The 13,992-nt window shown below is 36.9% G+C and overlaps 1 protein-coding gene across 2 annotated transcripts in view; it reads left to right on the forward strand.

The window, feature by feature from the left end:
- WDR35 (WD repeat domain 35) overlaps positions 1-13,992 on the forward strand; it is an 81,278-nt gene that overhangs the window by 13,640 nt on the left and 53,646 nt on the right. For both annotated transcript variants that reach the window (XM_037894016.2, XM_037894019.2), the window contains exons 4-9: positions 442-534; positions 2,388-2,516; positions 3,903-4,036; positions 6,052-6,217; positions 7,140-7,285; positions 9,981-10,106. In XM_037894016.2, coding sequence (XP_037749944.1) covers positions 442-534; positions 2,388-2,516; positions 3,903-4,036; positions 6,052-6,217; positions 7,140-7,285; positions 9,981-10,106 — 794 coding nt within the window. The remainder of the gene's footprint in view (positions 1-441; positions 535-2,387; positions 2,517-3,902; positions 4,037-6,051; positions 6,218-7,139; positions 7,286-9,980; positions 10,107-13,992) is intronic.

Consider the following 13,992-nt stretch of genomic DNA (forward strand, 5'->3'; position numbering starts at 1 on the left):
AATGGCAATTGGGCCCTTAACTGCCACTTATAACTTTGAAAATCTCCCCCTAGTAGAATGCCAATTATTAGATCTGTTGACCTGAAGAAAGCTATAATGACCCAGGAGTTGATGAGGGTAAGAAACAGAGAAGAGGACAGAAACCAGGAATGAATACAGATTATTCTCATAGAAGTAATATCTAAGGTTGCATTTGGAGAGACTGTGACTGAAGGGAGTAAAATAGATGAAGAGGTGGGGGCAATGCAGTAGAGGTCTGTGGAAAGAAGAACGTTTATTGCCAGTCACAAAAAAGAGTGGCTGAAAAAGCAGAATCAAAATCAGCAGAGCCAGGAGATTCCATAAAAGTGTGATTGAAAATTTAAAAAGGATGTAATAATCTTTATTATCTTAGACCATTTCCTGATTAGTATAAAAAGTGAATTTTATATAATTTTCCAGGTTCTGTGCAAGTGGTGACCTGGAATGAACAGTATCAAAAGCTAACTACCAGTGATCAAAATGGGCTCATCATTGTGTGGATGTTGTATAAAGGTATTGTCTGGGACAAGTCTGAGATTGGGTAATATACCATAGTGGGTGATTTTGAGATTGAATAATGTGTGTCTGTAGACTTTAATTGCAGGTTACAAAGCTCAAAGTAGGTGTAAGGTATGTTTGAAGTTCTTAGTTTACAAGCGTTTAATAACCGGGCTTAATTGTACACATTTTCCATCGTGTAATCCCGTATAAAGAATGAAGTCATCCTTCCAGAACTGCCTTAAGAAAAGAGCTCAGTTTTCAAGTGTTTTTGTTCAACAGCAAAGAATTGAAACCTTATTATTCACTTTTCTCAATAGCCAAACAAACATTTTCATATTTGCAGAAAACCTGTTGAACTATACAAAGAATATACAATAGAATGGTTTAGGTTTAGTCTTAGATATTAATATTGAATAATTCTTTGTGCTATAACAGTAAATGCAGAAAAGATACACTCTAGTGGACGTGTTAGGCCTTAGAGACCTTGCCTAGAGCAAGAGATTATAGAGTAAATTTTTCTACAGAATCTAGAATTATTCCATGAATTTATTGCATTGTCATAACTAAGTAGTGTATAATTTATAGTATTCATCTTCTGTGTTTTAATATTTGAGCTGTTAAAAACATATGCATCAGCACAATTTAAAAATACATCAATTGTAGGAGTCCACCAATTATCACAAGCAACCGTATCAAAACAAACCAATGAACACATATATAGTTGGAGAGAAAGAGAGAAAAAATCTTTGTTAAAGAACAGAGTCCTTTGTCAAATTACTAGAGAAATAGAGAGATATTTCAGTTCTCCATCTTGGATGCGTCAAATCAGGTGGTTTACTTTGCTTAGAATTAATTGTACTGTTATAGCAGAATCATGTATATCAGTGCCAGAAAATACTCATTAGGTCATTTAGTTCATTACCCTGTCAAAGAAAATTGTTTCCTATAGTGTGTTGTTTATGTATTGTCTATTAAATGTCTTAAGCAGTAGAGTTTTCACTACTTCCCTTGGAAAACCTATTCCATGATCTAATAGCTCTGACTCTAGGTAAATTTTTAGTTATTCACAGTTATTTTAAAAAGACATCCTACATTTTCTCTTTTCTTAACTTGATCACTTTACTTCTTTGGACCACCCTTACTAATTCTCCATCCTTGGTGTCTGCACTTTCTAATATTTGTTGTTTTGTAATGATGCCTTTACACTTCCTGTTGTTGTCATTTGGCTGACCTGTACATCTTAACAAGTCAAGCCCTCCAACACCTGTTCTCTGAATTTCATTCTATGTGTCAATATCTTTTTGGAACTGAGCTGCTACGCCTCAACACAGTGGACGCTGCAGTGATTGGTGGCTTATATGTGCCTATATAGTTTCCAAGAGCTGCCTCACCAATGTTTTACAGAAAGGGAACCATAGCCTCTCTTTTCTGTTTTAGATCACTTCTGTGTGTGCAGCCCAATGCTACGTTGGTCTTTTTTTATTGCCATATCACATAGCAAAGTTGTACCTAATTTTCTGTCAAGTCTCAGCTCAGGTCTTGTTCTTCATTACTGTTTCACAAGTTTCTCCCTTTTGCTGAATATCTGTATTTCAGATAAACAGAATCTAATTTTATTTCCTGATTATATTTATAACCTCTCTGTATTCCTTTGTATTCCTTTGTTCTTCTTTCTTGTGTTTGTAACACTTGTCAAAGTTACTATCATTTGTGAATGTCGTTATCATGCTATTTGCAGTTTTTTGTAATGTGACATTTAATGATTAGCCGGATCTGAGTATATCTTGGGTTACTTCTAATAACCACAGTTCACTTAAAGGATTGAAAAGTGAAAGGTACAACTGAAATCCATTCTCTGATCACAGGTGCTTGGTATGAGGAGATGATCAACAATAGAAATAAATCTGTTGTTCGAAGTATGAGCTGGAATGCTGATGGACAAAAGATTTGTATTGTGTACGAAGATGGGGCTGTGATTGTTGGTTCAGTGGATGGTAAAGTTGTTATTATTATCTGTTATTTGTCTTATCATAGCACCTATGATTCTTAATTGTGAAGCAGGACCGCAATGTGCTACATGCTGTACAACCACAGAACAAAAAATATGGACCCTGCCCCAATGAGTTTATAAGCTAAGTATAAGACAAGAGACAACAGATGGTTACAGGCAGATGAGACAATATTGGTCACCTTGATAGTCTCAGCACACCAGCTGCCTAACTTTCCAAGTTTTTTGTGGTCGTCAGAGCAAAGGAGGCTTTAAAGGAGGGATTTGAAGAAGGATAATGCATTAGTTTTGCACATGTCTATGTGGTGCTCCTCCCAAGCTAACGGGTAGCATAGAAGACTGCACTAAGGTGATTGTTTGAAAATTTAAGAAGTAGGTTATGGAGGCTGTCATCGTGGGTTTATCACAGGCTGGATTATCTGTTTTGTTAACTAATGTGGTGTTCTGGAGATTTGGGTAGCTTTCACTCTCAGTAATTCTGTTTAGAAAACTTATATAAGCCAAATTAAGATACTCCAATTGGAGTGAATGTCTGGTTTTCCATGTATGGCAAGAGTGATGATATAGCTGTGGTTCTTAAAGCATATTTATTCTAAGAACTTATTTTCAGGCACTTGTAACTTTTTCCAAGAAAAAGATTACCCTTCATGCAAAAATGTCTGTTCCTTGTTCTCAAGCCAGTGGTGACTTTTCTTTTTGAAGTCTGATAACATTCCATTCAGCTTAAGTTACCCGAATATGGAAAAATTATGTTTTTTTCATACTTTTTACACACCATTTTTTTGCGTAAGGATAACCTGAATGTTTAATTTGAAAAGTTCAAAATTTGCACAGTTATAGTAACTGAGAAATGAATGTTTTGCTAAGTTCTGGAAAAATTGGTTGAGAAGTAAAGAATTGATAAAGTGTGAAAATAGCATGTGCCAAACTCTTCATTTTCCTTACTAATTCAAACCTGTACTGTGAGTAGTTTTCCATATGCATGTATCATATCTGGATATTCATATACTGAAATAAACAAAAAGTAGGTTATGTGAATGCACAATCCCATGTAATTGAAATTAAAGGCATGACATGCATATTGCTCACTGTTTATTTTTCTTTATTTAAAAAAAAAAACCCACAGCCAAACTCTCTGTTTGGTGTGTCATTATGTCTGAGATTTTACTTTTGCAAAACTTGAGAAATACAAGGTTATGTTTCCCACAGTAACTGACTACAAAACTTTCTGCCTCAATATATACATCACTGAATTAGTTACTGTGGAAATTGTAACTTTGAATTTCTTTATCTGTTTATGTAGTTTCTTGTGTCTGAGTAATCTTTCCAGTTCTCTGGTATGTTTCTTAAGTTTAATAATTTTCTTTTATAGGTAATCGTATTTGGGGGAAAGATTTGAAAGGTTCACAACTGTGCCATGTAGCATGGTCCTCAGATAGCAAAATTCTACTCTTTGGAATGGCAAATGGAGAAATTCATATTTATGACAACCAAGGGAATTTTATTGTAAGTTCAGAGTTATGTACTGTACAGTATATGTGTCAACTATCTCTAATTTTTTAATGTAAAACTGTAGATCACAAGTTAAAACAGACATACTTTACAAGTAGTAGCTATAATCTTTTATTAATTTGATGGTTTTGAATCTTCAGAATTACGCAAGGTCCTACGTGAAGACTTCTTATTCTGATTTTATGCAGGTTTTTACATTATCAAGTTTTCTAATGTAGATATTCTGATAACATTTAAATACACCATCATTCCGAGCAGCTAAATGAACGTAACATCAATTAAAACATTCTTTGCCTTGCAATCCATTTTTAAAAGAGAAATTTGAAAACATTTATGTACATGCTAGGTAAATGAAATGAAGCTAATGCATCATTGGTACTAATACTAACATATCTTAGGCATCAAACAGGCCTTCATTTTTCCACCATGGCTGTCTAACAGTGAGACAGAATTTTAGTATATTAAATTAGAGCTCTTAAAAGAATTACATCTCATCAGCAAGTCCTTGAGGGAAAGTGTGTGTATACTATTGGTTTATGTTTCTGTCAGTGTGTATTTTACTTGCCATTGTTTAGTTTGATCTTCCAGTTATGTGGAGTACAGGAATAGCTGTTTGAAAATACTTAACAGTAGTAAAGCGCCAACTTTACAAAAACATAGACTTCATTTTTTGATACGATTGGACTGTGTACCATTACATTTTAGGCAACAACACAGTACAGAAGAATCCTCTAATTGTCCATCCTGATGGACAGCCTATTGCCATAATTAAGTGGGGGTATCAATTAAGAGAAGAGGCCATTTTAAAAAAAGTTCCAAAAGACTTAAAATAATTCTTCTGTAGACAAAATATATATTCCTTTTATTTCAATTTTCTTTTAAAAAAACTGATAACTACAAGAGGTCAGATGCAAATAGATGAAAAAGCAGTAGCTTTGAAAGAAGGGATTGGTAAATATCTACTACCCCTTTATCAGTCTCTAGCCCTATTACCATTTTTGAGTGTTTAAAAGTTGGTAACATTCTTTGTGTCCTCACTATGCAATTTTAAAACTCTCTGATAACTATTTTGGAGAACTGTGTTCAAATCCAGCTGGGATCTAGTCTCAAACATGGTTCTGGCTTAGCATTGTTTAGCATCTGTTACTCAAACAAGGCCTCTTATCTTGTTTATGGAGCAATAATGTGGAGTATGCGCTAAACCATTTTCAAAATCAGTGTAGCTTTTTGATAGTGTAGAAAAGGTATTAAACAATTCCAGATGTTTTGAGTCTTTTTCTTGTACAGTACTTTATTACTGAAAGTTCATGTTGTTCAGAGTGTGGGGGAAGGGTGAGCCTGGGTGACACTTGAAAACATGCTGTCATAGTGGATTACAAATATATAAAAATCTTAGCTTTTTCCAGTTCTCTCTTGAATTACTTTGTAAGTACATTTCTATTTTATAAAACTTAACATCTGCAAACTTTAAACAAATGGGGGGCCTTTTGTAGAGCTGGTTGGAAAACTTTCTGTTGAAAAATGCTGATTCATCTAAACCAAAGCTTTCATCAGGAAAGGGTCAGGGTGGGTTTTGACAAATTTCCAATGTAGAAGTATATTGGGGGGGGGAAGATGTTTTTTAAATTGTAAAAATGTCCCCATTGACCTTTTCAAAATGAAAAGTTCCTTTATTTGGTTCAAAATGACTTTGTTTGAAGTTTAAGTTATAGTTAAAAATTAGTAATAATTTTAAAAGATTGCAATCTAAATTAAACATTTTAAAATTATCAAAGTATCAGTTGACCGAACCAATTCTTTTTTTCAGATTTTCAAGATTTTGAGGTTTTGTACTGAATCAGAATAGGGAAATCTTCTTGAAATCTTGAAAATTTTCCTGGGATATGAGAACCATTTCCACCCAGCTCTAGTAATTTGTAAGATGTTGGTATAAATATACATTGTATTTATGGCCAGTTTAGTCAAATATGTGATAGATCTGTTAAATGATTGAACTATTCCGTCTCTAGATGAAAATGAAACTGAATTGTTTGGTGAACATAACTGGAGCATTCAGTATTGCCGGAATACATTGGTACCCTGGTACAGAAGGCTATACTGAGCCAGATTGCCCTTGCCTTGCTATCTGTTTTGACAATGGAAGATGCCAGATAATGAGACATGAGAATGACCAAAGTAAGTACAATTTGCTTTTTAGCCGAGCAAAGTGAGGTCTTATTCTCAACTTGAAGAAATTTCTCTGTTTGTCTCTAATGCCATAGCTTTTGAATGCTGCATCTCATCAATTCCAAAATTCCGGGGAATGTTCAAGGCATCAACAGCCAGAACCATACTGATTTTTGGTGAAAATCGTAAGGGGGAAATGGGGAACACATGGAGACCCTGGCATCTGCTTGGCTGACCCAGCAACTTCAACCACCTCTGTGATTGTCTAGAGATAAAAAAAAAACAGTTAACAGCCCCAGACAGAAAGAAAAGAAATGGTAGGGGGCATGGGAGGCTCCCACAGAACTCCTGGCATAGTGAGAAAATAGGAGACCTTGCTATGGGGGGCACACAGACCTCTGGCCATGGTAAGGAAGGGAGTATTGGGGGAACAAAGAGGCACACAGTGCCCTTGCCATGGGGGGAAATGGAGACCATGATATGCAGTGAGGAGAACATGCAGGGACACAGCACAACTGGCATGTGATGGGATGGGGGAACATATGCCAGGGTGTCTGCAATGAGGGGGCACACAGTGCCCCTCGTATGTGGTGGATGGGGTAATGGAGTTGCACACAGAGCTCCTGGCACAAGGATAGGGGTGGTAGGGAGTCCCTGAAATAGAGGAGACTGGGAAGGTGCCACACAATGAGCTTGTGCGGGGGAATGGACAAATGCAAGGAGTAGCTTGGTGTATGCAATGCGCTTGGCCTACAGAAGTAACAGTGTGTGACCCTTTAGTAATAACATCTAGAATAACTTTAAATTAGGTGTGCCTAAAACTTGAACTGATGGCCTTTTTGCTCAGGTGTGGGATACTGAACACTGAGCCATTTTTGTCCAAAATTTTTATTGACACTTCTTACACTTCTTTTTTATTTCTAAAAACTAGACCCTGTTTTGATTGACACTGGTATGAATGTAGTGAGTATCCAGTGGAACCACTGTGGAAGTGTGTTGGCTGTGGCAGGCTTCCAAAAAGCAACCACTCAGGATAAAGATGTAAATCTTGTGCAATTCTACACTCCATTTGGTGAGGTAAAAATATTTAATATATTTAATATCCTACTTTAGATGTAAAATGCACACTGTTTAAAAAACCACAACAACCAACCTTGGTATACATTTTGTTTGTATGGTAATTGCCCAAACTATGATCAGTGTGTCAGAAGTGCACTGTAGTTTGAATATATTAAAATTATATTGAAGTAAACTAAATATTATTTTTGTAGGGAATTAGTCTACTAATTGCATGGGTTGTGTACTTATAAAACAGTATTGATCATCATGATTCAAGAAGTGTGAATTTATTACTGCACAGCATTAGTATACTATGCTGTAACTATATTTTTATGGGACAAATTCAGTAAAACTCAGTACATGGTGCCTGACATCAATGAAGCCCATAGGCCCAGAAACTTCTGGAAGCAGTAATAAATTGTATTTAACCGTCATATGTCTGTTGGGGACATAGTTTTGTCAAATTTCAAGTGAGCTGTAGCTCACGAAAGCTCATGCTCAAATAAATTGGTTAGTCTCTAAGGTGCCACAAGTACTCCTTTAGTTTTGTCAAAGAGACAGATTTTTAAAGGTATGTAGGTGCTTAACTGATACTTTTAGAAATCTGGCCCAAAAGTCTTTTATATAGCTAGAGCTTAAGGCCAGGCCACCCACCCAGTCTCCTCCTTCTAAGTGATGGGTTTTTTTACATTTTTTGTTGGTGATGCTGCTCTCATAATAGGTTAGACATAGATATATTAGCCATTGTGATATTTGGGCATCAACAAAATTATGTAAAGTAGAGGTAATTTGCATATGAGGAAATTTCTAGTTCTTATAGGGAAGGAAGGCCAGACCAGTTCTGAAGATAGCTGTGATAAGTTTATAACAATGAGAGATATGTCTTCATTTTGTTCTGAAAGTGATAAGATCCAGTGTCATCCTGATTTCTGGAGGAGGATTGTTCCACAACTTAGAATATTTAGTGCCCAAATCTTTGGGACAGTTTAACTAGTCTGCCTGCTAGGCTCATTACGTGGGTGACTGAATCAAGCATTCCAGATTAATGCAGAAATATTCTTAAGTAACATTTTAATTTTGAGGTCTGTGGAAAATTTTGTTGGACTAATCCAAACACTCATAGATAATGGCTCAAGTTTTCAGGAAATGTCCTCTCTTTTTGTGAGTGTAATTTATGTCCACCATATATTTTGGATTTAGATAGCTAAGTACTTGTATTATACCCTCCGTCGGACACTTAGTCATATAAATAGTAAAATTTGCACCTTCTGTTAATTTGGGCACAGAGTTATGCCCTCAAAAAGTAAGCCAGGCTGAGGCATGAAAATCAGGCTCAGATGCATTGGTAATCTGTTCAACATAGATTCATAGATATTTAGGTCAGAAGGGACCATTATGATCATCTAGTCTGACCTCCTGCACAATGCAGGCCACAGAATTTCACCCACCACTCCTGCAAAAAACCTCACACCTATATCTGTGCTATTGAAGTCCTCAAATGGTAGTTTAAAGACTTCAAGGAGCAGAGAATCCTCCAGCAAGTGACCCGTGTCCCATGCTACAGAGGAAGGTGAAAAACCTCCAGGGCCTCTTCCAATCTGCCCTGGAGGAAAATTCCTTCCCGACCCCAAATATGGCGATCAGCTAAACCCTGAGCATATGGGCAAGATAAACAGAAGCCATAACATAAAATCAAAGCATACCAAAGCCTTGATTATTCAAAAACTTACAAACAGGAGTAGACGTACAGATATGAGTAACTTTATATACAGAATAGAGCTACTTGGGTGTAATTTTTTTTACCTGCATACGTATCTGCAGGACTAGGGCCATAGTCAATCTGTAGAAACATATGGATATCAAACGTAGCATCTTGTGAATGTCAAGAGGTTTACTGGTTGTAACTTCAAACAGTGTTTCAAAATGGGAATTAATTTACCATCTGTTATAAATTGTATGATTTATTTCTATGTAACAATTAAAAGACATAACTAGGCATTTAACTTTCTTTTTTTCCCCCTCTGGCTTTTATGATGGGATAAGGGTAAGGGAAGGGAAAGAGTTAACAAGGTTGGAAAGGATTTATTGTTGATGTTAGTATAATTGTGTGTGTATGTTAGAATTTTTTTGCAAAATTGATTGTACGTATACCCATGATGGGGATATTATAAAAATCAAGACAAATGACTAAATTTGTCATCTTTTTTCCTAGCAATTGTGCTTGGAAGTAACATCTCAATCTGCTGCTGTGATAAACAGGATTACAATGTCAGGATAAACCAAATTCTTGAGAAATGTCAAATGTCAGTACTGAATTATTAATGGGAAGTTATTTATTTAAAAAGTGGCTCAAATAACATATACTTGTGGACTGAAAGAAGACACGTGTGCTTTCATTCTTGTTTTAATATTTAGTTTTGTGAGTTTGAGTTATGAGTTAGTCATATATTGCCAATTTTGTGGGTTTCTCTCTCTGACAAAAAATAACAGTGCAGTGAAGGCAAAATAATACTTTATGGTAATGCAAATTAAATTTATTTCTGGTTTTGATCTGTTTAAAAGTACAAAAGCCAAATTCTGTGATCACTGTAACTCTAGAGTATTGCTGGTGTAACTGAGAGTGGGATTTAGCCTCAGATGTCTAACCATTTGTCTCTAATGATGTGGTAGTGCTGGTAACTCTGTGGTATATTTTAAATATTCTCTTTTTTAGCATTTGCGTACATTGAAAGTTCCTGGCAAGCAGATGTCAGCATTGTCCTGGGAGGGAGGTGGACTGAAGATTGGGTTAGCTGTTGATTCTTTTATATATTTTGCAAACATTCGGCCAGATTACAAGGTAGGTAGTAATGTAGCACTTGATTTACTGGAAAATCTTAAAACATGGTTATTATCAGAAAATATACCTCAAAAAATGGTAACTTGTTATTGCATATATCCACTCCCTTTGTGTATGTATTCACCACACAGGTTTCTCACCAAACATACCTTTTATTACAGTCATTAATGCACAGCTAGTAGAGGAAGCTATTTTCTGTTCTGTCTTATATGTCATCAACAAAATAACTAAGTTTTGATTATCTGATTTTGTGCTAAGTGAAAAGAATGCAGCTTAATTTTTGCATGCCAGATTAAGCTTGGAGTTCTGACAGTCTAAAAATGTTTTGATTTCTAAACTGACCAAATATAATAAGGAAGGTATTAATGGGAAATAAATACACACCATGGCAGTGTCATTTCCACAGGCACTCTTTTTCTAATCATTACTGCACTTTAAGACACTTCGACAAATCTGTTTCTAAACGAGTTTGTTAAATTTTTCATGACTACTTAGATGAGAATGTGCTAATGTTTGTGATTAGCGCTTCTGTCAGGGCTAGCAGGGGAGCAGGAAACTTCCTTTTTTGGAGGCAGGGGTGGGGGAGGGAAAGAATTTATCCATCAGTTTCTGAACAATCCATGTTTTTATTTTAAAAATGTAACCCACCCTTAGCATATTTGACTTTATTTACACTGAACAATTTCATCACCAGTAAAGCACCACTAGTTGTAGCAAGGGTGGAAGTTACAGTTGAGACAGGGCTCAGGTGTGTCTATTGTGGTTTAGTTAAACTTTACCTGATGGGGCTAGCTTTCATTGATAGTTACCCTAGCCTTGTCTGCCCTTCCATTTCCACCACTGCTACCACTGGTGAAGCAGCACTGGTAGTAAATTATGGATCTGAATTTTTTCCTCTGTAGGCGCATCATATGACTGCAAAGTTAACCCCTCCGGCTCCCTAACCCCACCCCCTGGGCCGGCCTAGCGCCCCCTGCGGCTGGCTTAGTGCCCCCGGCATGACATGCACACAGAGCCATCCTTCGGGTACAGCGATTCAGGGCAGCCACCGCGGGGCCCTCCAAAGTGTGGGGCCCGGGGCCGCCACCCTGATTTGCCATACCCTAGGGATGTCTCTGGCTATGTCGCTCAGGGGTGTGGATTCTTTACATCCTTGAGTAATGTAGTTGTACCAATATAAGTCTGTAGTGAAGACCTAACCTAAAGTTTGTAACCAGTCACCAGGATAGTTGATTGAAAACATGGTTTGTATCTGCCCATCACAAAGGCCCTGCTTAATTCGCGATATTGCAGAAATTGCAGATCCCACAATATTAGACTTTCACCGCAATTTTGTTAGCCAGGCGGCTGACTGTGGGAGACCCTGGGTGGGTCCCATCACATAGTTAAAACTCCATCAGTAATCATTGCAGCTAAAAGTATTTCACCCTTATCAAAAACTGTGGCCGGAACCCAGTAATCAGTTCTGTACTTTTTTTTTTTTTTTTTTAAACAGCTCAGACAGGGCTCTCCAACCATGTCTGTGTAACCAGTTTGGTTGGTTCTCCTTCTTACCACGTCTCTGTGGTAGAGCATCCCAGAGAGTAATTAGATCACATGCTGATGATGCTGTTTTATGTCTGTCAAGCTGTCTAGAGCATCTCACAGCGGGGAGTGCCAACCTCAGGGTAGACTGTTAAGAAACAGGGCACAAACCCCAAACTAGTTGCGTGTAGATTTAACCAACCAAGTACTACAACAGCCTTCATGTAGAATCACAGTCTCCTTGGGTATTCTGCTCTATCTTGTTACCTTGGGAGGCTTGCCTTTATTATATAGATGGTCCCTTACACCAAAACAATATTCAGGTTACAACAATATTCAGGTTACTCCCAGTCCCAAAGGACTAGTCACTTACTCCAGGTCAATTGTACCTCAGATCACACACCAAAGACAGCGCTTGTTGCCAATTCTATAATAAACTAACTAAAGATTTATTAACTAAGAAAAAGAAATGAGTTATTTACAAGGTTAAAGCAGGTAAACTTACAACACAAATGAGTTATAGTTTTAGATTTCAAAAAGGTAACAGAAACTACTGTCATATGCGAGCTCTATATGTCCTTTAGGGCTAATCTAAGCAGCTTGGGGATCCCTTTCTTATGCTTAGAAATTTTGCCCTGTACAAATTCCACTTCTGTTTCCTTCTGGTCAGGAATTTTTATTCGTATCCTCCAGTGTTCAAACTGATAGAAAAAATGTCGGTGCCAGTCTGCTCTTCAGGGATGTTGGGGGGTCGGGGCGGGAGGGGCAGTCAACAAAGTCTTTGTCCTTTGATGTCTTTCAATGGCTCATTTGGTTTCAGTGGGTCTTTTTGTGTGCAGGACCAGCACTTTACACTAATTAATGCTTCTTTCTTGTTTGGTGAGTTGCACAGTTACAGCGGTTTACAATGCAAACACTCAATATAACTTTATACCGTGGGCTACAGATGTTATAAGTGAGATCAGTACATGCAACATCCTACAAGCATTTCATCAAGTTTAAACAATAAATACATTATTATCAACTTAACATGTATTTTAACGAGGCTAACGGACAGGTGAGCCAGACTGGTTTCCAGTTACGCGTTTGTCAGTGTTCCGTGAAGCCTAGGGGCCTTGGCATGAGCTGGTACCTAGTCTGCCAACATCACAGTGGCTGTTTCCTTTGGCTTCCTGTCCTGTGCTGGAGACATGATGAGAGAGCTGCCTAGATTTTCCCAGAATGCACTTATAGAAATACCATTGGGCAGTGAGTGTAAATGTCGTTTTGATGGCAGAAATACTGCTATACGAACAGAAACTGAATTGTCCTATTTGTAACTGGTCACAAAATTACATTTAAAAGTAGTAGTGTGAAAAGGGCCTTAGCTTTATTCCTGTATATGCTATATAGCTTAAACCTATACATCTGGGAGACTTGAAAGAACCCACTCTCACTGAAGTCTGTGTAGACTTCTAGCACATTAGAATAGTATAAGTTTTATTGTAAGTGACTGTTGGTTCATTTGTAAAGATTTGCTTCAACCATTTCACCTTCTGGGGAAAATCTGACATTATGAATAACTTTATTCGGTACAATTATATTACATTTGTTTTCCTGTGTAAAGTTAAAAAATCATATTATTATAAAACCGGTAGTACACTTATTAAAGGGCAAGTAGACTGACATTTATGTTTAGGTACAGTTAAACAGTACTTATAAAATCTTTACACTTTGTTGTTATATATGACTTTTTAAGATGACAAACACAGCAGTACAAAGTGGGCTCCTGTTTAAGAATTTAGCAAGGCATTGCTTGCCTGTTCTATCTGATGTTATCTCATAGCAAATGTATGCTGTCAGCATGCTGAAAAAACTGTGATCCAAACAAAGAATATTCCTTGCTGTTCAATTTTAAAGATAACATAATAGTGGAGAGGGATGATTGAAGTAATGAATTGAAAAGATTGCTTGTTTATGTTAACCATTCAAGTTTTTGTTAACTAGCATTTAAATAGACTGTAAAATAAAGCTGAAAGGATGAAAGAGCATAACATGAAACTTTCAGACGAACATATTGCAACTATAATTAAAGACAGTGTTTCACTCTGTTGTAAAAAGCCACTGGAGAATGATTTGTGTCTGCTCGGAAAAGACTCCAGATAGTTCATTGTAAATTTGCTGGAAGAAGCTCTGGAAATTCTAACCTGCCTCAGAGGAAGTGCTGCCTGGTGTGTTCTGTGGGAAATTTGTAACAACTGGAACACATGCCTATGGCTTTTTATATGTATTTGTTTTTCTTAGAACTACCATTGGAATGTATGAAACACTGAAAAAACATTTTCGGGTTGCATCCGAGGATGTACGTATTTCCAGACCTGGG

Source organism: Chelonia mydas, chromosome 3 (genome assembly GCF_015237465.2).
Source record: "Chelonia mydas isolate rCheMyd1 chromosome 3, rCheMyd1.pri.v2, whole genome shotgun sequence".
NCBI lineage: Eukaryota > Metazoa > Chordata > Testudines > Cheloniidae > Chelonia > Chelonia mydas.